At 41.1% G+C, this 27,899-nt stretch overlaps 2 protein-coding genes across 3 annotated transcripts; both read left to right on the top strand.

The window, feature by feature from the left end:
• The first annotated feature begins 6,049 nt into the window (after positions 1-6,049).
• LOC131217200 (putative glucose-6-phosphate 1-epimerase) lies at positions 6,050-21,504 on the top strand. Of its 2 annotated transcripts, none has more exons than XR_009157216.1 (9): positions 6,050-6,250; positions 10,086-10,160; positions 13,520-13,576; positions 13,675-13,835; positions 14,007-14,147; positions 17,360-17,462; positions 17,579-17,678; positions 18,994-19,259; positions 21,172-21,504. XR_009157216.1 is itself a non-coding variant. In XM_058212031.1 (9 exons), exons 1-8 carry the CDS (start codon positions 6,155-6,157, stop codon positions 19,206-19,208), a joined length of 948 nt encoding a protein of 315 aa, XP_058068014.1. In that variant the 5' UTR covers positions 6,053-6,154; the 3' UTR covers positions 19,209-19,233; positions 21,172-21,504. The 2 variants fall into 2 exon arrangements, 1 of the variants encoding a protein (XP_058068014.1); XM_058212031.1 differs by having other exon boundaries at positions 6,053-6,250; positions 18,994-19,233.
• Positions 21,505-23,844: 2,340 nt separating this feature from the next.
• LOC131217201 (uncharacterized) lies at positions 23,845-26,744 on the top strand. Its single transcript, XM_058212032.1, has one exon. The coding sequence runs from the start codon at positions 24,866-24,868 to the stop codon at positions 26,156-26,158; it is 1,293 nt and encodes a 430-aa protein (XP_058068015.1). The 5' UTR covers positions 23,845-24,865; the 3' UTR covers positions 26,159-26,744.
• The last annotated feature ends 1,155 nt before the right edge of the window (positions 26,745-27,899 follow it).

Raw genomic sequence — 27,899 nt, forward strand, 5'->3', positions numbered from 1 at the left:
ACAAGAGCTTCTCTTGAGCTGCCACGGGCTGTGATATCTATCCGCTTCTCTGCATTAACATAAATAATGTGCCGTGAAGTTAGGCTAACTTAGCATAGCCGTTACCATTCTCCACTAGTATTTTAAACCACATGGATCATACAAGATATTATTATACTTTGGCCAAACTCACTCGAAGCGATCATATTTTGGCCAATAACCCAACTAGAGTCATGAGACTTCCACAATGATTAACTAGTTCTGCCATGTGTATACGAAACACGACATGCGTGTCCTTGCTATAGTCTATCGGGCTTACCCTTTTTGACTACTCGTGACTCCGTGAATCCTACGCTCATTTGACTATCGGAGTAATAAAAGAAATATCCCTTCCATATTTTGTCAAAATCTTACTGCCACATGACGTTATCCAAGTCAATAGATCTAACATAAACACTAGCTATTGGTTAGTAATTAAGCCTGGACTTACATCCCTTGACATCTATTATATCTACAACTAAAGTATGCATATTTGTCTCTATGTATGACATTGGTCACCACTAACATGGTCACATCCGTCCATGCGGCTCATGCATCCCTTAATAGCTACGGCATGCATGGATGATACTGGTAGATACTAGCGATGCGTACATGTTTAGGTACACACGTCAAATTATGGGTTGGATTACAAGCTGGTCGTTCTTATGGAAGACTTCCCCCATGATAATGATCATGTAGATGCATGGTGGTGCCATGGAACCAAATAAAATGCACTCCTAGCCAAAAAAAAAAAAAATCATAATTCAGTCATCAAGTAGGTCACACGTCCTTTTAATATAAACCATACCATGGCTTTCCATTTCCTCCTATATATACATTTGATTGGTTGTCCATTCTCATGTACATGTGTCCTAGTTAACCAGTGGATCTTTAGGGAGGGGATTCGGTCAGGTTGGGATAACATGCGTTGTATACCTATATATGTATATGTCCTGTATATCCGCCAACTATCTTAGCTCACTTTAGAGCATGAGCCCATAAATGAAACAACCAAAATCTTTGGACCACAACACAAGGAAAGGCAGTGATTACGACATTAAAAATCTTCCTAGACCTGCCATAAATTTTATTTTCCATCCAGCCTGTTGATAAGACAACCCAGGCTCGGATGATGGTAAAACACAAATATCAGCTTGATCTAAAACTTTCCTTGCTGACAACCATTCAATCACCACAAATTCTTGTGGTGTGGTCCACTTGAGTTTTGGATCTACTTCATGTTTAGGCCCACGTGGCAAAATGGATGGACCGTGTTGATATACAACACATACATCAGGTGGGCCACGGTGCCAGCATCACTGAACTCAGTGTTACCCCGCCGACCCCGAATCTGCCCCCAGATGGAAACGGTTGGGCTAGCCCCCCTGCCACCTGCCAATGGCCGATTATGTGGGCCCCAAAGCGATGTATGTGTTTCATCCATGCCTTCCATTTATGTTTTTAGATCATTATAGGACATGAGACCAAAAATGAGATATATCCCAATCTCAAGTGGACCACATTAAGGAAACAGTATTGAATGAGTGTTTACCATTAAAAATTTTTTGGGGGCCATAAAAGTTTTGGAACAAGCTTATCTTTGTTTTTCGCCTTCATCTAGGTCTGTATGACCTAATCAACAGATTGGATGTCAAATAAACAGTACAGTGGGCCTTAGGAGGATTTTAATGGTAGATATTCAATCACTATTGTTTTCCTGTAGTGTGGTCCACATGAGACTTATATCCCTATAATTTTTGGCAAAAAGTCATAAAATTATCTGTAAAAATGGATGAACGGCATGGATGAAGCACCTTCATCATGGTGGGGCCCACGGAGCACCGACCACCAGTTACGGGGCTGGTGGCAGGGGGAGTAGCCAAACCGTATCCCTCCCAGATACTTCCGATATTTAAGCAAGGACACGTTTGCTGGTGGGCCACCCACCGCATGAAGCATACTACTTCCATTTCACGAAATGTGCCACGTTGGCAATTTTTCTCTCATTGCGTGAACAGGTTGAACATTTCCCTTTCACAAATCTCCCTCTCAGGCTAACGCACGCACAACGTGTGTACTTCTCGTCGTGTCCTCCCACTTGCAAATGGGCCGGGCTTGAAGAGACTCACAATCCTACTATCATCTCAAAGACCCCAAGAGATTGGGAACGTGGAACATCCATTTTCTGATCAGGACAGTTCATTTGATGGGCCTCATTGCAGATCACACAATTAAAAAACCACACGTCAGGATATCTTACAGGTGGCGTTGATTTGTTTAGTTTTTTAGTTTGATGATTTTTTTGATCTGTACCATCTACGACAGGGCCCACCATATGAAAAGTCCAGATCATGGGAATGGTATGTCATGTCACGTGTCTCATGTCCACGAGAGCATAAGATAAGCAGCCAGCGCCTAGTGCGCACGGTAGAGGAAGGCGGAATCAGTGACGTGGGGAAACACCGACTAGGATGAGGCCGTGACCGTGGGGCTCACCATGATGTATATGTTTCATATCCACGCCGTCCATCCGTTTTTTAAGATCATTTTATTTTCTGATTTTGAGAATTAAGACAATCAAATCTCAGGTAGAACACACCACAGGAAAAAATTGGTATTTAAATGCCTACCATTAAAAACTTCCCAGTGCCACTGCAATGTTTGGTTTCCATCCAATCCGTTGATAATTTCACGAGGGCATGTTTGAAGATCAAGGATAAATATAAGCTTAATCTAAAACTTTTGTGGCCCACGAGAATTTTTTAATGGTGGCCATTCAAACATTAATGTTTCCGATGGTGTGGTCCCCATGAGATTTGATATTCTTCATTTGGACATATGATCTAAAATGATCTGTAAAAACCGATGGACGGCGTGGATATACAAAAATTCATGAAGGTGGGTCCCACGGTCACGGCCTCACCGAAGTCGGTGTTTCCCCGGCATCACGGAATCGGCGTTCAAATCAAATCAGGAAGAATTTCGTAAGCCGAGCGCAACTTAACGGCCTTGCTTACATACCAAGGGAGTGGATGAAGAGCTCAGATAACATAATCCTCATGAGCACCAAAAAATGTACTCCTCCATATCAGAGGTGAACCAAGCAAGCACGTGCGAATGATGCAGCCTCCGGAAAAATCCTAGCCGTTAAAAAGTAGTCAGAAGCAAAATTGCCCAGGGCCTGTTTGGCCAGTTGCATTGAAAAGGATTAGGTGGGATGGAATTGTAGCTGGTCCTTACTCTTGCTCGGTGGTAGACTCTCAGGAGTTTCAACTCCCGTAAAGGGTTCGAGTACTCATAGGTGGTGAAATTCCGGGTGAGCGTCTGGGGTGTCTGTGTGCGCGTGTAAAAAATTAAATAAAAAGCATTGCATCTGTCGTGTGCCAATTCCACCCCATGTTTGGGAAGAATGGAAAAGCTGAAAAGTAGATAAGATGGAATCGCATTGGGTCCGAGCCACTTTCACTCAATGTTAGTAAGTTGTGTAGGTCCCACCATGATATGTGGGCTATATCCACACCGTCCACCCATTTTTTGAGATCATTTTAGAGCACGGGCCAAAAAATCAGGTAAATATAAAGCTCAAGTAGACCCCACCATAAAAAGCAACAGGGATTGAATACTTACCGTTGAAAACTTCTTAAGGGCCACATAAGTTTTGGATCTGCCTCATTTTTTGGCCTATGTCATAAAATGAGGTTACAAAACAAATAAATAATTTAGATATAACACGTGTGTTATTCTAAATAGTTTCAAATGATGATGGGTATATCCATTCAACGTACCACCATGTTACAAGTAAGAGATGAAATTAAGCTTATCCCACAGTAACAGGGAACAATCCCTACCATAGGTAATAATTATATTTCTTGAATTCCTTTCCAATGCAACTGGCCAAACAGGCCCTCAAAGGGTCACATTCAGTGTCCTATATCAATTCAAACGATTAGAATCGCCAGATTGCAGACAGTGTCCTGTCTGGGGTGGGGCCCGGTTATCTCAAGTGGGCCCATCTTTTGGCCGTTGAGGTCTGCGGAGGAGTGTGGACCACAATTTCAGTTGTCCCGCCTATTCCACGGCATAAAAGAAAAGGAGGTCAAAAAAAACGCTAGCTAAATGCGCGAGTAGAAATCGAGTCTAATCGAGGGTACACTCTGGCATACGTGTGAGAGATCTGAGACGTTCATCGGGTAGGCCCCATCAGGCTATATGTACCAAAATCAGGCCAGATGTGTTCCTGGAGAGGGCCACACAGGTCCAAAAGGAGAAGTATTAAGTCAACATGCGCAAATGAAGTGGCGATTTGCTGTACACCCCCCAAGCGCCAACCTGGCATGCTAGTAGTAGATCCGGGCCACTCATCAGGTCGGGCCTGCTACAAACATACCCTGAAGCGAAAAGCACGTTGGTCCACTCATTTGGTAGGCCACACATGCACGCTGAATGGTGCAACCACTCATCTTCTCTCCCATGGGTCATTTGCCCAAACAACCGTGGCCCACTTGATTAGTGGGCAGGATTGATTTTGTTCCTGATCAATGGCTATGTTCATGGACGGCCCACCCGATGAACGGTCGCAATCCATCCTGAAATCACTCCCATAAATTCAACGTTGTAGCTGTCATCCACGTACAGCGATGGGCGAGGACAGCAAAAATCTGCAAAGATGGAAGGATCCCAGCTACCAAATATTTGGCCCTTTATGGGGTGAATGGGAACCGCCGCTTTATTTTCTCTCGCAACGGCAGGCCGGATGAACTCCAGTACTTCTTAAGCTGAGCTTAATCTACAATGTGATGTGTGGGGCTAAAGGTGGTGTTTGAATGAAATCCAATCCGTCAATCGTGAGTTCCTCTCATTCTATTTTTTGTTACATAAAAATTTTAGTGATAAAAAAATATAGAAGGTCACACCATATAAAATCATGCCTAAAACCATTACAATCATGAACCGTGGCCTAGTGAGTTTTATAATGGAATTATTCAATTATCGTGTGGGATTCGTCTTCTGAAAGGATTGGATGGAATATCAGAAACAGTTTTGGCCCCACAAAAAAAATAGTATGTTTGTGATGGTGAACATCCCATACCAATATTTCCTTATGGTGTGGTTATATAAGAGTTTAATTAGAAATTTTTCTAAATTAATAAAATAAAATGAATTTTCAAACACGATGGACGGATTGGATTTTATAAAAACTTCAATATGGGCCACATACATCGTGTTGTATGTTAAGCTTGACTTACAAAGCTCTGTACTGGATCCGGCCTTACTTAACCGGTCATTACATTATCCATCGGGTTTCGCTTTAGACCTGTGCAATACGAGACGTTGGAATTACGGAATCTATTCCGCGCGGAAGAATGTGACGCGACTTTCGTGTGACCCGTTTTGGAGGGTGTCCATGTAGCCGGAAGATCTGTGGGGTCCACTAAAATGTCGTCTTTGACATCTACTCCGTCCATCCGTTTTGTCACTCATGTTAGAACATGAAATAGGAAAAATGAGAAAGCCCAAACTCACGTGGGCCACTCCAAAGGAAGCAGTGGTGATTGAACGCACAGCATTGAAACCTTCGTAGGGTCCAAGGGATTTTTTTTTGGATCAGGACGATATATGTGTTTTTCTGTTCATCCTGGTTCGAACAACCTTGTGAACGGTTTGGATGGTGTATAAACATCACGGTGACTCTCACGACGATTTCAACGGCCACATTCAATCACCACTATTTATTATTGCGTGGCCCAATTGATTTCTTGGATGTGTATAATTCTTGTGTTCATGCACGAGCATGAGCTGGCGAAACTGATGGACGGAGTGGATGTCACACGGGCATGACGGTGACACCAAAGGTTGCCACGTAACCATAGAAGTACCAAATATTCTACGTCCGCGATCTTCTAATCCATGGATTTTTTATTCAAGGCAAGCATACCTGTCATTCAACGGTTCCGATCACGGAACCGTGGCCCATCTGTACGCAACTGAAAGCCCCAACGTACTACTCTCTCTCTCTCTCCCTCTCTCCGCCCATTTATACTATTGCAACAGAAGCTTCATTTCTCCAAAAGCTCTCTCTCTCTCTCTCTCACGTTTTCGGAGTCTAGGGTTTTACGGTTATGGGTTTCTGAGAACGATGTCGAGCGAAAGGGTTGCGTCCGTCGAGTTCTGTAAAGGCATCAACGGCCTCGACAAGGTCGTCTTGCGGGAGGTCCGTGGAAGCTACGCCGAGGTATTTTCGTAATTCCGCTGTCTTTCCTGCCTCTTTTGTCGTTCTAGATCTGCTGCCCTTGGTGCTGTTTTCTCTCGTCCTCTGTCGAATCTGAGCCGAATCTACGGTTTCTTCGATGGATTTCTTGGATTCGTTAGACCTTAGGTGCGTGTTTGGATGCTTGTGTGAGTTGAATTGCGATAATTCGGGTTGATGTGAAGGGAATGGCCAAGATGTAAGGGGCTGTTTGATTCTTAACCCGTGGATGTGTGCAGTGTCCTTGGGTTCTTGGTTCAGCTATCCATACCATTTGGCTGTCAGGCCACGGGGTGGATGGGCCATTTCTTGAAAATCTCCCGGAACGTAAGATTGTAGCCATCGATCTTGGGCTCTTTTTTTTCAGGTGAATGTGGCCCATAGCTGTATTTTCTTTTAAAATTTGGGCCCACAAATGACAGGTTTAGGATCTCACTATCTGATAGACTTTTGATCCCTGGTCCATCCATGGTGGGGCCAAACTTACTGATGGTTTGGATTATGGAAACATGCGCCCCAGTCGGAGAAATTGGAAACCCAAGTACAGTGTAGCACATCTTCACGTCAAGGGTCATGAATTCTTTGGATGGCATACACCTAATTGCAATTCAATGTATTCCTTTCAAGTTGTAATTGATATGACCATGGGTCTGTTGGGTCATGGGGTGGGTGGACCATGTCTTGAAAATCTCCTAGTTTGGAGGTTCGTAGCCACCGATCTTCGGTTTTTTTTTTTTTTCAGTTTAATGTGGATGATAGCTGTATTTTTCCCCCTAGCCTGTCTATTTTTGAGCCACAAGTAGGACGTTTAGGAATGCCCTATCAGATAATTTTTTGAGGAATGGTCCGTCCTGGTTGGGGCCTGACTTACCGATGGTTTGGATTATTGCACCAGAGAATCCACTTGTAGAGATTCAAAACCCGAGTACAATGCGGCACATATTCAGGTTGAGGATCATGAATTCTTTGGAATGCCAATTGCAAGTCAATGTGTTTCTTTAAATTTGTGATTGAAGCTGAATTAATATTGGGGGTGTGGTGGGGGATAGTGCGTGTGGCATTTCTTTGGCTGTTGTCACTTGTCACTCTATTAAGGAAATACTGCAATTCAATTTCATTGTGCACGTCTAAAGTCAGGCTTGGGGAACTGACGAAGGCATTGCAAAAGAATTCAACATCGGTTCATTGTGCACATCTTTCGGTTGAGGATCACAAATTCTTTTAATGATCTACACCTAATTTCAATTCGCTATGTTTCTTTCAAGCTATGATTGAAATGATCTGAATTCTTTTCTTTCAAGTTCTGTTGTATAAATGGACTGGAGGTAGCCCCACTAAGGCTGTTGCAATTCAATTTTGATTTGCATATCCAAAATCAGGCCTAGGAACAGAGAAAGGCATTACAAAAAAATTCATGATCATTTCTGTGTCGATTTTTTCTCTAAGAAAATGATAAATTATTGATTATGTTCTAATTAATGTAAATTGCCTAGTGGCAGGTTGATCACCTGTATCTTTTTTTTTTTTGCTTCCTTTGTGGGGGAGAAGACAGCGTGTTCATCATGGACACACATTTTAAAAATCTGTACTGGTGCATGTGTAACAGTGCAAACTGTTCATCTGGTGGGCTCAACAGTGGATGGTCCATCTGTCAAAAATCAGACGGGCTGGACGATCCCAACACTCCAAACATAACACTTTCGCCTGTTAAATGTGAATCCATTCCAGAGTGCTACTTATTTCATCTTATGGCACACAATTGTAGGCGAGTTGGATTTTTATGATCATCTAATCAGGACGATTTTTGAGTTGCACACCCTAGATTGGGCCAACAAGTGGATATTCTTGATCTTGTCCTTTGATGCTGCTTGTCCAGTGATTAAAGTCAGACGAATGTTTTAAACACCAGGCCAGACCGTGCAGCCCAACTAGTTTGATAGGAACTGGCACCTTTTTTTTAAGCTTTGGTTCGACTTAAACGGCTGAGGCCTGAAAAGCTGTCCAAGGTCTCCTTACCACTATGATCTGACAGTTTGACTTTAAGTGGTTGAACTGGTTTGCACACATGGTTGTTATAAAGGATAATTTTATGTTGATTCTAGTGTCGTGTATCAAACTAGTTTGACCGGCAATTGAGCCAGTTTGGACTGAATTGACAGCTTTTCGCTTCAGTGTCTGCTCTCTGGTTTTAGAACTTTGAGTCCGACACATGGTTCTGGTGCTTAAGTGGGTCAAGAAGGAAGGCTTCCTGCCAGGGTCTTTACGTGATGTATTTTTGGAGATTAATGCCTTATTTAAAGGTTTAAACATTTTGTTTACCCTTGAAGATTCGAGTGCTAATCCAAGTTTATCTTTAGCTGGTTCAGGGGCTTTATGCCTGCATCTGTACTTCGGAAATGCTGTTTCCTCCTTTTAGTTTTAACTAATGCATTTTGTTATTCTCTCTCTTTCTCTCTCTCTCAAAAAGAAAAGAAGGAAAGAAAAAAGTTTTGTGTTCAGAAGTCAGCCCCCATTTTTGTTTAGTTTTATCTTCTTGGTGAATTTGTGGATGTAATCCTTCTACATGTATGAAGTTGTAGAGAAGTTCAATTGTGTATCGCATGTTTAACATCTGATCTTGATGTAAAAAAAACCTACTATAGAAGGGTAGTAATTCTTCTTAGAAGTGGATTTGTTTTTTTGTGCAATTAACAGAGTGTTACACCCACACATGCATATGTATGTACTTTCATGCATTAATAGTTGCGTGACATGCATGTTGGTCCCTAGTCTGGGTAAAGGAAGAATGTTGATGTCAGGTGGGCAGCCAGTCTCCTAACTTTTGCTGGGCAGTCATGAAGTCTGACATCAAATAACTAGGACAAGGCTCTATGATATATATATATATATATATCGTTGATTTCTTAAAGCCGAAACCAAATAGCCAAAGGCTTGATGATGACGTTTTTGATTTATTATCATGTTATGGTAGGTTTTGAATTTTTTGGAAGCCAAATTTACATTAAGGGCCTTTTAGTATTGTGAGTTACCATGGTGTGGTATCATAAAACTGTAATAATTACAATTTACAACGCCTATCAGCAGTAGTCCTGTGTAAACCGCCAGCGATTACATACGTTTGCGTAATATATAAATATAACGATAATGTAAAAGGGTGGCGGCTGGATACTTATGATTGTTTACGATAGAATGGCAGCTGGTAAAGGCTGAGAATTGGTTTGGTGCACATCCCTTCTCAGAGGTCGGCCAACTGAATATGGCTGTTTGGACACATACACCACGGATGGACAATTATATATTCAAAATACTATGGCAACGAGATGCACATAGGTATGAACAGAACAACACATTTTTCTTCTTGTGGTACAATATCCTCCAATTCTTCAGAATTTCCTGGGTTATGCCTGCCTCCCTAGAAAGCCTACTTTCTTCTTGGAATGGAGGAATGCCGGTGGGCGATGCGAGACAGGCGTGGAGATTAGCTCTTCTAGCAGTGTTGTGGACTATATGGAGTGAACGTAACAAGTGCTGCTTCAGGAATATTAGCAGATCTCCGTCTTCAGCTCTTCTAAAGTGTTCTTGTTAACTAAGGAATGGGAACCTCTGTGATGGGTGTCCCAGTCTTTCTTGGTTCTCTTTCTATTTCCCTTTGTTTGTAATTCGTTTTTTTCTCTTTCTTTAATGAAATTCTTTACTTTTCAAAAAAGAAGAAGAAAAGAAGAAGCATAATAACGGATTGTTGCTTTCTATGGATATGAAATCATGTGTCTAGACTCTTGACAACATTTTATTCATATCAGAACTTTTCGTCTGTTTACAGGTTTATTTGTATGGAGGTCAAGTGACATCTTGGAAGAATGACCATGGTGAAGAATTGCTTTTTGTGAGCAGTAAGGTACTAATCAACATCTTTTGCAATCTCCAATTAATCCGAGGATACACATATCACTCCATGGTTTGAATTTAATTGAGAATTTAATGAAGTAATATAGTCTTTTAAGGAGCCATAATAATTTTACCACATGACTGTTTTCTTTGATATGGAATCATAGCACATTGATGCTAACCATGAAAAGGATTTGTTGAATAAAGTTGCTTGAAATGGTTTTGAGGACATGGCCATGTGTTTAAGTGTGAGCATCAAAGGCCACAGGACAACCTTTATAAAACCAATTTTATAGGACATCTATGTAGATAAAACTTTAGCATTAAAGAATGTTGAAAGTTAGATGTCATGGCACATCCATGTGGATATACTTTTATCATTAAGTAAATTTCATTAAACAAATATATGCCAAGGTATTATCATCATTGTATAACCATTGAGATCAGCTTTACGGAACCAGTTTCGCCAATCATTCCTATCTGATCCCCTATCAAATATATGCAGAGGCATGATATGTATAAAAAATATCATATATGGACTTGAATAGACAAGAAACATGAGGGAAGAGGATATATGCACAGGCATGATATGTGTAAAAATATATCGTATATGACCTGAATAAAAAGAAACATGAGTGAAGAGGTATTTTTTCTTCGCTGTCATATTTGACATGCCTATCCAACTTGTATCCTGGACAGGAATATGGCATTGGCATGTTGTCAGAAATTTACGTATCAATTTTAAATTTCCTTCCCTTGTACTGCAGATTTCACTAGGAAAAATTTATTTCCTAACCTTTCAGCTATCATAATCATTCTTTTCTTAACTGAGCACGAATGAAGTCCCGTGCTCTTTGTAGGTTGATTGTCGCACTATATTTTTAGCCTTAAAGGTTGTTTTATGCGAGCTAACCCTGTTTTGTTGATGGGCTTTCGGTGTCTTTCTGAAGATTCTATGCAAGAATATAAGGTATAAATGAAGCATATCAAGATGCATTGGAAGTATATACAAGAATACAATAACACAAGAAAAGGCGTATACTGTTTTTCTCTTCTGATAATGTTACAAATTCAAATGATATGCCTGAACATGTATTTATCCCAACAAGTTTCAGGAAAAAAGGTATCAATGCTACAGTATATTTTAGTGCTCTCTTTGTGATTTTGCCAGGGAAAATTTCTAGCTTAGCCTTTAAGCAGTTCAAAAACAACATGTGTAGAGATTGCGTGTTGTATGGATGGATGTGTGGGAAGAATAGGAAAAGATTAAGAACAGGGCCATCGGAAACAGCCTACAGTCCCAATCATCTTCATCTAAGTCTTATCCCAACCAATTGGGTGGGCTACATGAATCCTGTTCTGCCATTTCTGCCATTACGCTATTAATGGCCACATTTCAGTTAAACCATAGATCATCAAGTATTTTCTTTCTGCCTTCCCCATGTTCTTTTGGGCCATCCACTTGCTCTTTTAAAGCCTTGAATGTGAACAGACTGAGATGGTGATGAGAAGGGATATGCATGATTGTTTACTTATCAAGGATAGGTCCTTATATGGGATTGATTGGTGAAGTGGAATTTGTAAAGCCGACTCCAAATAGCTGGGGTAGGGCTAGGATATATGTATGCACGTTGTATCATGTTGTTGAAATTGCTGTCATATGACAAATCGAGTAAGGGGTCGAATAGTTTCAATTGAAAATTGTATTGTAAAGGTACTGTTTTATTCAATTTTCTTAAAAAATTCAAAATATCTGAAAACTAATAAATGAGGACAAAAAGTCATCAATCATCCATTTCCCGTCAATACGCACCAAGAAAAGTAATACGCATCATGATATTATCAATCGTGAACCTCCATATGGTAATATGCATATCAAGATATATTAAAGGATTCGTATCTCTTTCCTTTGTATATTGTCTTTCAAGAGAATTACTTTACAAACAAACAAAGGAAAGAGGCAAGAATTCTTTGACAAATTATATTCTTTTGTACCTTTCATGAGTGTAGAATCACATTTAAAAAAGTGGCATTTGATTCCATTGACTGAGGAAAAAAGACATCTTGATTTCTTTGTTTTGGGTTTTTTGACAATCAAGATCCCCAAATCTTCTCTCTCTCTCTCTCTCTCTCTCAAAAGACAAAAATATGGATTTTTTAATACGGAAAGGCCTTAGATGTTTTAAATGTCGATGGATAGTAAAGAAGCAAAAATGAGTAAAAAATGAAAATGCAAAAGAAGAAGAAGAAGAAGAAAGATTTTGAAGTAAATTTGGGCCCCATTCACACAAGTCCACTGACACTGTAGGTTTCAATACAATAACTGTACTGTTTGATATGATTGTCGTATGGTTGGACTTGATAATTGTACAATTCAATACAGTTATCTGTTGATTGGTTTGGATTTGCGATTTGGGGATGGGATTTGCATTGTATGTATGAATCCATGATGTGAGTCAAATCATAAATCACACATTTTTGACAACCTTGTGCAGTACGTTTGTATGTATGTATGTCAAATGCTTGCGTCCCCACCGGTGTGACGACTTGGCAATGTCTCCAAAGCTCTAAACTGAAACGTCCACTAGGGGCAGGGGGGGATGTTAGCAATATACCCAAGGCTAAAATTGACACATCACGAGGGGCAAGCCATGATGCAAATCATGCCGTTTAGATGATCCTAATCCTTTAAATGTTAGCTTTTTTTTCCTTCCTGTTGTCTAACTTTCAGTTTTTGTACAAGCATGTATCAGTATCGGACAGTTAGCATTGTCTAACCAAAGAAGTTCCTGGTGGGTCCTCTTGAATAGATGTTTCAAGATGATGACTGGACCTATTTTTTACTTTGCTTGATCTGTACTGTCCATTTTTTATGCTACTGATCAGATGGTTAGGACTTGGGAATCAACCATCCAGATTGATGCCGATTGGTTGTCCCACATGTCATTTAGAAATTTGGAGATGTTGCTAACATTGATAAATGTGAGGATGTTAGGAACTTAAGAATAACCTGTATAGATTGTATCCAGAGCCTGGTCAGATAGTATGTTTATGCATGCTCCCCATGCATACCTAGTTTTCTACACTGCCGCTCTCTCACTAAGTTTTTGTTGGCTTCAAAATTTGTGTTCAAAATGCTATCAATGGTCCTCTCTTTCAAATAATATGCTGCCAATGAGATGCTATGGGCCTCTTCTTCATGTTTGCGTGCTAGTATAACTGCTTTTGGGATGTTCCTCCATGCCAACAATGTGAAGTCCAGTGTGCCCTAACATATGAGGCTGATTCTGTGCTTCTTGACCAAGTGATATTTAGTCTTATTCGCTTATTACCATAAATGTTATTTGGTTACTCCCTCACTTTTTGTAGGCTATTTTCAAGCCTCCGAAGGCCATACGCGGGGGGATTCCAATATGCTTTCCTCAAGTATGTGCTGGTTAAACATGTCCCTGCTTTTCTTTTCCTTCCTTTTCCCCCTTTAGTTCTACTCACGTGTTACAAGCAAATTATCTCTTCAAATGTAGTTTTCAAGTCATGGAACTCTTGAACAACATGGGTTTGCAAGGAACAAGATTTGGAGTATTGACCGTGATCCACCGCCTTTCCCTACAAGTAGCTCAAATAAGGCTTTTGTTGATTTAATCCTCAAGCCAACTGAAGAAGACATGAAGATCTGGCCGCACTGGTACACGACCTAGCAGATGTATATAATTTTTTCTTTTGTTCATGACAACAGTCTCTGGATATTTTTTAAACGTTTGTGCATATAGTTATATAACTCACATAGGTAAATGTTTCTAAAATGTAAAGTGGTCCCAAATTTGGGTGATCCAATATGTTCTGCTGTCATTTGCAGCTATGAGTTCCGTCTAAGGGTAACTTTGGGACCTGGGGGAGATCTGATGTTGACATCCCGCATCCGAAATACCAACAGTGACGGAAAACCATTTACATTCACATTTGCGTATCATACTTATTTCTCTGTTTCTGATATCAGGTATGCCACTTGATTCATGATTAACTTTATATATGGTTTCTGGCATTTTAAGTTGCAAATTTGCTGAGAGTTAATAGGGTTTTGTGATTTAACAAAGCACTGTTTTAGGGTTTAATTGAAAGATGTTATATGACGTGCCAAAAGAAACAACATATTTTGTTTAACCCAAAAATGCATATGGGTGAACATGAGAGGAAAAAGTAAAAGTGGCAATAAGTCTTCACCTTAATCTTTCTCTTCACGGTTGGAATTAGTTACGAGATTTTTATGTTGCAGCCTACTTTTAATTTCTAAAAGGATACTACTATATATTATGTGAGTAGCTAGGGGCAAAAATTTCCATTCAACTAGTTTCTTGAACCCGGTAAAACCTTACTCTATTTAAGGACAGAAGAAGGGTTTAGACTGGTGGGATGGGCATTTAGGTACTCTGGTGAAGCTGTATGGCTGTTGGAAGACAGTTCCTTTCCCTTTTCAGTGACTAAAACTTTGGTATGCCGGCAAAGCATCTATGGGATAAGGTTGTGGAAAAGGGTTGAGAGAAAGCTGGTAAGATGAAAGAGTCTGTATCTGTATCTGTCTTTGGAAGATCGGTTAGCTCTTATCAAAGCTGCCATGTCTGATATGCTGTTGTATTTCATCTCTCTATTTAGGTGCCCAAAATTGACTTTGAGTAGGCTGGAAAGATTAAGGTGTGACTTCCTATGGGAGGGAATGGAAGAAAATGGACCTCTCCCCACAACGATTCCCCTTCCGCCCCAAACCTCCACCACCATTTTCATAGTGGGGTGAGATTTATGTGCGCACTGGCGCATTTTACCTTAATAATAAGCTTTGAAGCCAGCAAGCAAGCTTCAAAATTACTGCCATTGGTGGATGGTGGGTTAGGGAGTCTTTGTATAGGGTGTCAGGTTTTTGGAAAACGGTCTCTAGCTTAAAGGACAAGTTTAGCAAGGCAATTTGCTTTGATTTGGGTAATAGGGGACAAGATTCGGTTTTGGGAGGACGTGTGGATAGGGGAGACCCCCCTCCAGGTTGAGTTCCCTTGTTTGCTGAACCTATCTCTGGAAACAAATATCCTCATCACTAGATGATACTCCTATTGTGGTGTGGTCACACCCTTGTGTTGTAGCAACCTGCTCAATGAGGAAGTTGAGGGAGGAGTTTGTGAGGTTGCAAGGATGTCTGCAAAATGCAGCCCCTCTGTGGAGACTTGCAATAGGATGGCATGGAAAATGGATAAATCTGGCTGTTTCTTGGTACATTCCTTCCATAAGATGCTCCATTCATTGCTAGTGAGAGAGAGGAATGTTCAAGCGCCCAATCTTGAGTTCTACCGTGCTCCTCCAAAAGTTGCGGCTTTTGCTTGTTTAGTGAGGAGAAAGCAGGTCCTCACAGTCAACAATCTCCAAAAATGGTCAATGGTGATTCCCAACGTCTGTCGATGGTGTTTGGCTAATGTGGAGTTAGTTGACCACCTCTACATGCATTGCCCTTTTGCTAAACAATTACGAGTGAGTTTCTTCACTCTATTTAAGGCGACATGGTTGATGCCAGGCTCTATTGGCGACTTTTTAATGGCATGGCATGGTGTTGGGCTTGGAAAAGAAAGAAGAGCGAGCTGGAGATTGGTATTGTTGGTGGGCCTTTGGTCAATTTGGGGAGAAAGAAATGGTAGATGTTTTTGTAATATGAGCGGCTTGGTGAGAGAGGTTTGTAACAAGGCTAAGCTTTTGGTAGTGGAATGTGCCTTTTGTATAATGGCTATGAAGAATTGTAAAATTTCCTTTCTTTGGGGTGTAATTCTTTCCACTGGCTTAGTGCTTCTTTAACAAAATATTGTTACCTTTCAAAGAAAAGAAAAGAAAAGAAAAGAAAAGAAAAAAAGAAAAAGAAATGTTGGCAGAGTATGATGGTTGATATGCAGCCATTAATAAATTTGTATTCCTGGCATGTAATGAACTCAAATTAAACCGTACAAATCATGGGCACTAATTCGGATGTCTCTTAAACAGAAAATTGCATTGATTTAATTTCTTAACTGGCTAAATGATGGATATTGAATACATGGTTGAAATGAAAACGATCAATGGTAGAATGTTTATAAATCAGAAGTCAGGATAGTTAAATCAATCTGGATCTTTTATGATGAGCTATCTAAAGTTGGTCCATGACCTGGACTGTTTGATTGAGTCAATCCATTCCACATGCACATTTTTAAAGTGATTGAGTATTGGGCATCACAGTTTGCCAGAGTACCAACACTCCCCTTTTAAAACTGCCTCTACATCTGCCTCCCACGTCTTGCAAACCACTCCATCTCTCTCCACATGCATTGCACATGCCATCTCAGCTTTTTAATTTGACACCCACATTGCCTGCTTTAAAAGTGCCTTTACTGATTAGGCAGTGATCTGCTCAGGAAATGAAATCAAATTTACACTTCAGGTAAGTTACTATTCCACGGAATTTCAGCTTGCTTAAGATAGTTTTGGATACGCCAATACCCAAAAAAAAAAAAAAGATTTATAAAGCTAAAATAAAACAGGCAACAAGGATATAAAATGGTGGGATGTGGTGGCTGCTCTGACAAAGCTGCTGGATGATCCCTTTTCCATTGATATGTCAGTTCAACTAACCGTTGCTAGAAGTTGATTGGAGAATGGTAGGCAAAACCTCTCATCCAAATGTGCTATTCAGTGATGGAAGGAGGAACAATATGATCCTGAGCTAATGGATTTCATCAGTTACATTCCAGGCTGAGCAAAATCAAAATTTTGTAGTGTCCTGATCCTATAGTTCTGTTAAAAAAGTTCAAAATCTGGGCTGGAACCAATCCAGCATGGCCCATTGACGGTCCACTACGAGCCCCCATTGGCTGTTATATTAATTCAATGCCACAGTGAGCGGACACATCCATGTAAAGTTCTTGATGGGGATAGAGTCGTCAGAAAGATAGACAAATACCAATATCATAAACATTGCAAAGGAGCTTAAAAGATTACTTGCTGTGACTAGTAAACAATTGAAAGTGATTTGCTGATTCATGGTTCATAATCCTTGATCAAAACATCTTTCTCATGTGAAGACTGTTTCTGTTGACACCTCATGTAACAGTATCTCAAATCCTGGTTTGGTGATAAATGGAATGGTGCATTTGTGAACTTTATCTTTGTGGTTTTTCAGATACTAATGCCAGTTAATTTGTTCAGTGAAGTGCGGGTGGAAGGATTGGAGACTCTTGATTATCTTGACAACTTACAGGATAGGGAGCGCTTCACGGAGCAAGGAGACGCGATAACATTTGAATCAGAAGTGAGTATTGATCAATAACATTTGAATCAGAAGTGAGTATTGATATTGCCAGAATTTTTGTTATTTATTTTGTCAATTTGATGCTAACACTTCTTCTGGTACCTTTTTGTGTGAAGGTGGACAAAGTATACGTTAGCACGCCAACCAAAATTGCCATTCTGGACCATGAGAAGAAGAGAACGTTTGTTTTACGGAAGGACGGGCTTCCTGATGCTGGTGAGTTTGTGACTAGTCTCAGTGACCTGTTTCTCTTCAGTTGCGATTTTTTAGGATTTGTGTTTGGCTTAATAAAATAGTTTTTATAAATGATAATAAATTCTTGTAAATGATAATAGATATTGTGTCCTGATATATTAGGCATACTCTCCAATCAGCTATAAGAGTTCACACGATAAATGCGTCTCTCATACCTCATTTTCTTGGATTTGATGAATGCCAACGTGCGAAAAAAAAAAAAGAAGAACTAAACAGAACACTTCCTGTGAAACCGTCCCAGTAGAAAAAAAGAAGTGATACCAGTTGAGATTGGAGTATTTCAGCAGCCTTTACTTGTGGCCTGGGCTGTCCATCCAGTGGATTAGCCATAAGCTCCAAAATTGCTCCAGCAGGCGATCGTGACCATCTGATTAGGGGAATTTTACTCATCCATTTGCGGAACACTAACTATACAATTAGGATAATTTGAGTGGTGGTGTACTTTGGGCTGTGGCAGATTCGTTATGGGACCCACCATCTGATATTTTTGAGTTTGGATGCTGAAATGCAACCACTGTGGTTAGTCTCATTCTCTCTTAATGAGGTTAGACTCAAAATATCGTCTCCATAGAACTAAGAATTTGGGAACCAAGATATTTTTCTCTCCAGATCTTTTATTTTATTCCTTCTTTTTTTTTTTTTTTCCTTTTCAGTTTTGTCTGTTTTTTGACTTGCATATTGAATCTTAATTCCAATTGCTCATTGAATGTTCAGAAGTTTTAAACCCTAACATTAAGGGCTCATTTGGATACCACCAAATAAGTTACTTTTCTACTTACAGCAGTAGATAAGTGACTTATTTCAGATAAGCAAGTTTGGCTTATGATTAGTTATAAGTAACTTTTTTACTTAATTACATAATCACTTAAGTTTTTTTTTTTTTTTAAAAAAAGCTTATCTACTTTTCATAAGTTGCTGAAGAGAGGCATCAAGAGAGACGAAAGCGAGGAGAAGCTTTAAGTATGTTGTTTGCCAAACATACTTAGCTTCTTAATAGGTAGAAACTATGATAAGCTACTTGTGGAATAAGTAGCTTATCTTAAGCAACTTATGATCCAAATGCCCCCTAAACAACAACTGGAAGGGTTTTTAGCATTCACTCACCACTATTGAGAAAACTCCATAACATTGACATCATCATCATATCCTTTTCCCAGGTATTTCTGTTTATTTGTGCATGCGTGGGTGCGTGTGAGTTGTCTACCATCCCAACACCATTCTATCCCCTTTCTGTAGCTTTTGATATCTGTTCACTGCTTTTTGTCTGTGTTTGCAGTTGTATGGAATCCTTGGGACCGGAAGGCGAGGGCCATTGCTGATTTTGGGGATGATGAGTACAAGCATATGCTATGTGTGGAGGCTGCGGCTATCGAGAAGCCCATCACTTTGAAACCGGGCGAGGAATGGAAAGGAAGGCAGGAGCTATCTGCTGTCCCATCCAGCTATCGCAGCGGGCAGCTTGATCCTCAGAGGGTTCTCAAGGGAGAATGAAAGATACTTGGTGCTTCCTATGCAGGTTCTTCTTAAATCCTCAACTTTACCGTAAGAAATTGGCTGATACATAACATACCCACTGTCTTCTTAGGGGCACTCCAAATATAAAACACTTTATTGCCAAAATAAATAAGTAAAAACCTATTGTGGTGGCTTTATGGGCCAAGAGGATTGCAAACAGGGACAAAAACGAGGTTGAGATAATTTCTTTGCAGCACACATGCCAACCTTTGAAATGTCTCGGCCTAGGTGGGGGCCTGCATGAAAATGCCCTCACCCAAAATCATGCCAGTCTGCTTATGAGGTGGGCCACACGCTTAGGGCCTGTTTGGTACGTGGGCTTAGATGGGATGGAATTGCATTTGGCCCTGTGCAAATTCCATTTGGCATTTGGGGAGTACATGAAGGGTTGGGATTAGGTGAGATGGAATTGCATTTGGTCCTGTGAGGGATTTCCGGTGGATTTTGAAATCCACTACACGTGGGCCCCAAATTGATGCATGTGTTTTATCCATGCCGTCCATCCATATTCGCCCTTTACACATGACATTCTAGTTATATACGCATACAAGTGACCGACATCCTCTGTGAATTTGGTTCGTTGATTACAATTCCATCATCCACCAAATGGGGTTTTGCTTAATCCAATGTTTTTCCCATATCAATAATTTTATCCCAAACATGGGGAGTGGATGGCCAAAATACCAAGGTATTTCCAGACATGCAATCATTGTGCAATAATGGTGTTGATACCATCTAATACAATTCCATACCATTTAATCCTGCAGATCAAACAGGCCCTTCTGGGATAAGTGGACACTTGGTCATGTATTTCCGCCTGTCCATTTTCCACATACACCTGTACATCCCTTATCCTGAGCTACCTTTACTCTGTCATTCCTTCTTGCTTTCTTACAGCATGTCTGCACTCGCTAGCAATTACTGGCTTATTCCTCCCACCTTCCTGGCAGCAGCATCTCCATTCACTTTGAAACTTTGCTTTCGTGCCTAAAACTTCTGGACAAGTACACAAGAGCCAATTTTACAACCCTCTTTTTTATGCACACTTTAAATAAAAAAAAAAAAAACTTTTGGCACTAGAACAGTACTTGTAGTGGTCTGTCTTAACTGCTGAAAGTAGACAAAGGGCATGACTATGCATGAAAAAGTGGTGGTTATAAATAGTGTCCGAAGTAAAGTCCAAAACTGCATCAATATCCAAACTTACAAATTTATGTAATTGCTGTTTATTTTTGCTCCCTTATGCCCCGTTTGGTTGCCACTTTTAAAAAAAAGAATTTATGGATTATCAAGATCAATTTTTAAATCCTCACCAAAATCTCTAGTACATAATTACTGATTGGAGGATCATAGCTATTGATTGAATGTGAACAGTCACTGTATTTTCTAAGGATGAGAATTGCTGGCCTCTGTAACCCCTGACGTAGCCCAACGAAACAGTGCTATATGCATATGTCAGATGCAGGCCCTGCAGTGAAAAGGGCAAAATTGTCATTTCATGCAAGGAAATTTTTCAGTGCGGCCCCCACATCTGATGTGCACGCATGGTGCCTTTTCATTGGTCCACATTAAGGGTTACAGGCAATTTGTGTCCCTTTTCTAACATTACTGTATATGTTGGGGTCACCTTTTGATTGGTTAAGACATTTTTCCATTTGGGATATTTTCATTGCTTGGATCATCGCTACAGCGGGGCTCATAATATTAAAGGTTTGGCCCGATAAGCACAAACCAAGGACCGCTATAAAAACTTTAGGCTTTAGATTGTATTATATGTCCATGCCACAGTCACCCCATATTTTGAAGTTTGAATATTTCCTCCCATACACAGACACAGTGCTCTTTCTTGGTGTGCATCTTATTTGATTCTTTTCGTTTTTTTTTTTGTTTTTTTCGAATTTGAAACATGAAACTAAAGATGCAGAAACGGGTCTTGCAGGCTCTCTTGTTGTATCACATTCTCGGTGCTTGGCAGTTAGAATTCTGGCCGTTGTTTTTTTAAGCTCACGGGTGGATTCAGAAAGCAGTAACTCATATAGAATAAAGGATGCTTTCAATCAAGCATTATGTGGTGACATATCCAAGAGAGAGAAAAAAGATTAGCCTGAATAAAGGCAACTAGCTATTGTTTTGTATATTTTAGACTTGAGTACTGAAGCTTTAGAAGGTTATGTGAAATGGTCTAATTCCCTTTGTTCTTATAAACCAAAAAAAAAAAATGCTGTAGGCCTGTTCATGTTCTGAAATAGGAAAATAGAGATGGTTTGATATCTGTCTGCATTTCCTTTGTTCTTTGTTTTGTCTGTTTTAGTTCCCTTCTGATTCTTATTTTCGTTTGAGGAATGCTATGATCTTGTGCATGTGGTTCGGTCAGAATCTTCGCGGTACATGCAGCACTTGTGCATGGCGATCATGACCATTGATTTACTGGGTATCATGTGGATGGGATCAAGTGTCATCTATGGTGTTGGTCCTCTTAACTGGTGGCAAGTGGGCAGATATGAGAGAGACCGATGGTCAACTTTCATCAAGTGGCCGATTCGTCTTAATTTTCTCCAATCAATCATTTTTTTTGGCCTGTGGCCCACTTGTTTAGTGGCCCCATCACATATCTCTGTATTCTTTGGTGGCAGGCATGAAAAGGGGAGTTTAATTAATTAATTAATAATCAAAGGGACTGCTAATAATGCATGCGCATGTGCGGCAGTGCAGTTGGATTGGTCTTGTTACGCAGTGGACCCTTTTTCTCACACGCGTGAAGAGCCGTAGGAGTAAGCCGAGGTCAATAAGAAGAATTTGTGTATGATCTGATAGCGCATGAATGTAAAGTAAACAATCTGGCCCCGGGCTCCACAAGCTTTCTTCGGTAGCTGGATTGGCCGTTGCTTGGGACTCTGTACAAACTGGGAAAGGGGTAGATCGTACTGTGGATTGCAAGTGGCTCAACTGACCCTTTTTAGTTGTTAAACCGTATCCCTCTGGTTGTGTCAGTGCTTCTCCGTGTCACCGAACAAAGCCCTCATCAAACTGTATATGGTTTGTTTGGTTTAACACAGGAATGTGTCATGCTGTGTTTTGTAGTATTGGTATATACAGAAATATGCGCCAATATATATATATATATATATATGTGGGACCCACATAATGGACGGTTGACATGGAAGGTGGTCCCATAGCTGGGACCCACGTGATGGATGGTTGGCATTGAAGGTGGGCCCACATGATTAATGATCCATATTGAAGGTGAGGCCTCACAAAGTAGATGTTCTACGTCGGAGTTGGGATCCACATGATGAATGGTAGAATTTGAAAGCCCATACGATGGACAACTTACATCGAAGGTGGGACCCACATGATGGATGGAGGACATTGAAGGTGGGCTCACATGATGGACGATTGACATTGATTGTGGGGCCACATAAGGGATGTTTCGTATCAAAGATAAACCTCATATGATAGATGGCCTACATCAAAATGTCGTTGGGCATGATGGATGGTCCACATCAAGTGGGCCTCACCTGATGTACAGCCTGCATTCAAAGTCTCGCATGATGGACTGCCCATATCTGAGGTGGCCCAACATGATGAATGGTCCACATGGAAGGTCCCACATGATGGACGGTGAACATAGAAAAATGAACCCCACATGATGATGGCCACAGGTGGGCTTACATGATGGACGGTCCACATCAAAGGTGGGCTGATAGATAGTGGACATCAAAGGTAAGCCCCACACGATGGATGACTCACATGGAAGGTGGGTTCTACCTTTGGTTGACATTCCTCTTAATTGTAATACAAGAGTTACAATTCTCTTTCTATTATTAGATTAAGTAAGAGTTGACAAACGGGCCTACCAACAGAGGTTAGAATGCCTGATTGATAGACCTCTACGGTTGAAATGAGACTTTTGTTCTGACCATCTGTCTTCAGCCCACCTTACCAGATAGTTACGATCTTTCAGTTGTTTCCTTTCTTGAAACATTAATCACAGATATTGGGATACACCAAACGAACGGTTCTAACCACCATAGATCAGTCTCCTGCACATTACATATAAACGGAACACCAATTCCACTAGTTTGGTGGGCTACCAAAGAGACCCAAGGTTGAAAAATACGCGTCTTATATTGCTACTGTTGGTAATAATAAGGGTGGATATATCTTAAGTAATGGAAGGTGTTTCTCAGGAACACATAAATTACATGCCTCTCTGCATCCATCATACATGTGGAAAGTGAAAGATTCTTATTAATTGTAATTTTCTCTGATATGGAACTTATTTTGAAAACATGAACGGATCAGATCATCAGTATGTTCACCAAATGCTCGGTATTGCTACGCGGAGTACTCTTTTGAATGGTACCGAACGATACCACAACCGTGTTTTTGCTTCTCGCTGCGGGTATTACATTAACAAGAGAAATCATATCGTACTCTTCCAGAGCATGACATTCTATACACAAGCGCACACTCATTATATAAATCCCATGCACGCACCTCATATCAATCTGTCCAAATCATGGCCCACAGTTTCGAACGTGGTTAAATCTTTATTTAAAAAAAAAAAAAGCCATTGGTTCCACAATCCTGTACACAATTCAATTGATTAATCTGAACCTTTTAATCAACTAAATGGCACCAAACAGAAGGTTAAGATCGTCCAATCAATTCAAATGGATCATGGATACAAATTATAAATCCTACATTGAATAATATCCTCTTTACTATATGCGTGTGTATCAAAATCATCTAAACTCTGCTAAAGCACGGGATAATTCTCATACCAAAAATACGAGAAAAAATAAAAATAAATAAATAAAAAAGGAGGCCGGAAAAGAGAGGGAGCATTTGCAGCGATCGATGAGAAAATCCTAATTCAGACGGAGAACACGGAAAAAAAAAAAAAAAACCAAAAACCAGAGATTCTGCGCGTATACACCGAAACAAAGACACCGAGTTCGAGCAAGACCAAGACGTAGACCGGAATACACCGAAACTGAGCAAAGCACAAAGCTCTCGCAAGCCAGAAAAAACCCAAAGATTCAGTTGCAGCGAGAGAGAGCAGAGATAGAGAGAGAAGAGAAAGAATGATGTGCTTCGATTCCACCATCTTCCGTACTCCCGCAAGCTCCAAAAAGGTCAGACCTTCCGCTCTCCCTCCATTCCTCTTCAAATCATCACTCTCTTCTCTCTAATTCCAAACCAATGAACTCCGCTCGATTGATCGATGCCGTTTTCGCTGTTTCTCGCGCCTGAAAACCCCCACAAAAATGAGATCTTTTTGGTGCTCCTGCGGTGTCTCTCGGGCTCCCGATGCCGAATTGAGATTGCCGGCGAAATGGGTTTTCTCGTGAATCGGAATTTCGATTGAAATTAGGGTTTTGGAGCAATTCAGTAACTTCGGGAGCTCGATCCATGAATTGGGTTTTTGAGGTTTTGTTGTGGAGATGAGATTAGCTTCTACATTGTTGAATCCATGTGCTTCGGAATTCGGGAGACCGTCCAGTGCGAAATGGAAGGATTTGGATTCTGAATTCCGTATTGAGAATTGGGTTTGCTTTAGGTTTTTGTAATTCGAGTATACGAGCTGGGATCCGGCGCTTTGTATGGACTCTTTGATGCATTGAGAAATGCCGCCGCAGCCGATGCAGCAGCGGGTCAATCTCGCCGACTTGAAAGGTCAGATAGTGAAGAAGATTGGGTTGGAGCAGGCGAATCGGTATTTCAATTATTTGAGTAGGTTTTTTGGTCAAAAGGTTAGCAAGAGTGAGTTTGATAAGTTATGTTATCTGACGCTTGGGCGGGAGAATCTCTTCTTGCACAATCAGTTGGTAAGATCAATTCTGAAGAATGCTAGTCATGGGAAGGTACCACCACCAATACCTACAAAGGAAATTTCAAAATTGGTTAGAGTGGGAGAGGTAAGATCTCCGCCGAAAGAAGATGGGTACCCACAAAGCGGGCCATCACCGACTCTGATGTCTGCTCCACTGATTTGGGGGAATGGGGACGTGTTGCCAATGTCACCTCGCAAGGGCAGGTCAGTGGTCCGTGATCGGAAGCTCTGGAACCGGCCAAGCCCGCTTGGGCCTAATGGGAAGACTGATCTCGCTTTGCCCCAGTCGGTCATTGCTGATGATGCCATTCAAAAGGGTGTTATGGAAAATGGGGAGTTGAATCAGTGTGATCTACAGAGGCCAGTGGAGCATCGCCAAGGGCTTGCAGAACAGCCCGAGAATGAGGGAGACATCTCTCTTCCCCCAGCAAAAAGACAGAGAGCAAAGAGATCGGCACACGATGTTCTGTTTCCTGTACATAACAAGGGCCCAGTTGACACTGTCATTCTTGAAGATGTGGACGCGGCAGAGCAGGCTGGAGTCACTAACTCTACTAGAAGACCTCTTCAGGCACCTCTTGGGATCCCATTTTGTTCAGCCAGCGTTGGTGGGGCCCGCAGGGCATCGCCTGTGGCAAGTAGTAGTTTTGCTAGTTGCATTGACAGCGGTGAGTTGTTCGATACTGAAACTTTGAGGAAATGGATGGAGCAGATCGCAGGAGCAGAGGGGCTTGATGGAGTGCCTATGGCTTGTGCGAATTTATTAAATAATGGGTTGGATGCATATTTGAAGCGTTTGATCAGGTCGTGTATTGAGCTAGTGAGAGCAAGGTCTGGGAACGAACCAACAAAGCACTCAGTGCACAAGCAGCAACCTCATGGGAATCCCATCAATGGGGTCTTGCCGGGCCATCACATGCATATCCAAAGTAGCGGCGGATCCACAGATCTCATTCAAGAACCGAAAAGCTGGTGTCCCATATCGCTGCTAGATTTTAAGGTGACAATGGAGCTAAACCCGCAGCAGCTTGGGGAGGACTGGCCACAGCTACTTGAGAAGATATGCCTGTATTCATGTGAAGAATAAAACATCCTAATCACAATTTGGTTACTCTGAAGCTGCACTAGGTCGGCCCCACCTGGTTCGAAGGGTGCTATTCATGGATGGACACTGTCCAGGTGGCAGCTCAGGCTGTTTGATCCAAGATGAGCAGAATCACATACCTCGGCTTAAGCTCAGTCCCTTGCCAGATGAAAATGGGGATTGGAGTAGAACCTCTGTACTATTCTTCCACGGGCCCCCGGCAACCAACTGAAAGGGAGTTTCAATAATTTCCCTTGTTTGGTTGCACTGTTGTACGTTTAGCATTCGTGAGGGGGTTGTCTCCTGTCATCACTGCTGATCTCAAGTTGTTCTGTAATCTAAAGCAGATGCGGAGAGGAAACGAAAGACAGTTTTGCAGGAAATACTGTTTGTAGCTAGGTAAAGATGCAGTCACATTCTGTAAGGATCGCAGCGTTTGCTGTGTATGTATCATCAAATCTGAGATTTGCTTGGGTGGTTTCAGTAGCGACAGTCCCTCACCATTCAATGTATTTTTTATCAGTTATTTTAGTTTGAATATCCTAATCAATTGATGCCTCAGAAATCAAATCTTTGAAAGTAATTTTTATATTTGTTTCTAGCTTCCATGGGACAGGCCTTCAATTAGCCCGTTAATCTCACTTTGATGATTTTCTTGGGATTTTTTATTTTTATTTTTCATGGCACTTTTGGAATGTTGTGGACCCTTTTTTACTGTCTAGTTGCCCCAACTCCCGATGAAATAATTCTATTGAAAATAATGATGTCTTAGCTCTTCTTGTAGACTCAAACAGTAAAAAAATGCATAAAAAAACTGATATGTTTCAACCTTTCCATCATTGAATACCATCATAGAGATCTATTACATGCATTCATGTAAAGAAATATCATCTGCATCATTCAATCTATTAATGGGATCCCATCCCTCTCATGTCTCCTGGAGGCAGAATCACACTGATTAAAGCGGCCATTTCTAATATACCTTTGTATTTTGTCCCTCTTCCAATGCTTGGCTGGCGTGCTTGGTAGATTGGAAAAAGATTTGGAGGGATTTTTTTCTGGAGGAGATTGGACAAAAAGCATTAGTTTTGTTGTATGCAATGGGGTGAGGTGTGCAAAACCTTTTGCAAAGATGGAGTAGGCATTAGAAATTTGAAAACTTTGCATCTTGCCTTATCGGGAAAATGGCCGTGGAGATTTGGGGTGGAGGATGGTTTGTGGAAATAGGTTTTAGCCACCAAATTCGGGGTAGAAGAGGGGAGATGGTTCACTAAGCCCTATTCTGTGTGTGAGGCTTCAGGGGCTTTAAATTACTGGAAGGAAATCGTCTTCTCAATGGGCAATGGCTCTAGAATCCACTCTGGGAGGATGTTCGGTGCGGCGATTCTTCTCTTAGCGCAGTCTTCCCTAGATTGGTTCCCATATTACCAATGAGATGGGGGGTTCCCTTCTCCCATTTCTTTCCATCTCTCGATGGATGTATGTGGTCTGAGTACCTCCTTGTCATAAGAATTTACCTGAGGATGAGTTGGAGGATATGGTGAAACCTTTGGCTCTTTTGTGGACTAGGGCTTCGTCCGTTTCTGATAGTGATGGCCTGGTTTGGCATTTGGAGAGGTCAGGGGCCTTCTCTGTCTGATCCTTCTATGAGGTGCTGCGCTCTCCTCCCCCTAGTCATTGCATGACCTGGCAGAGCATATCTGGTTGTACAAGGGTCCGCCTCATGTCATTGCTCTTGCTTTGC

This window comes from Magnolia sinica, chromosome 10, assembly GCF_029962835.1.
Source record: "Magnolia sinica isolate HGM2019 chromosome 10, MsV1, whole genome shotgun sequence".
NCBI lineage: Eukaryota > Viridiplantae > Streptophyta > Magnoliopsida > Magnoliales > Magnoliaceae > Magnolia > Magnolia sinica.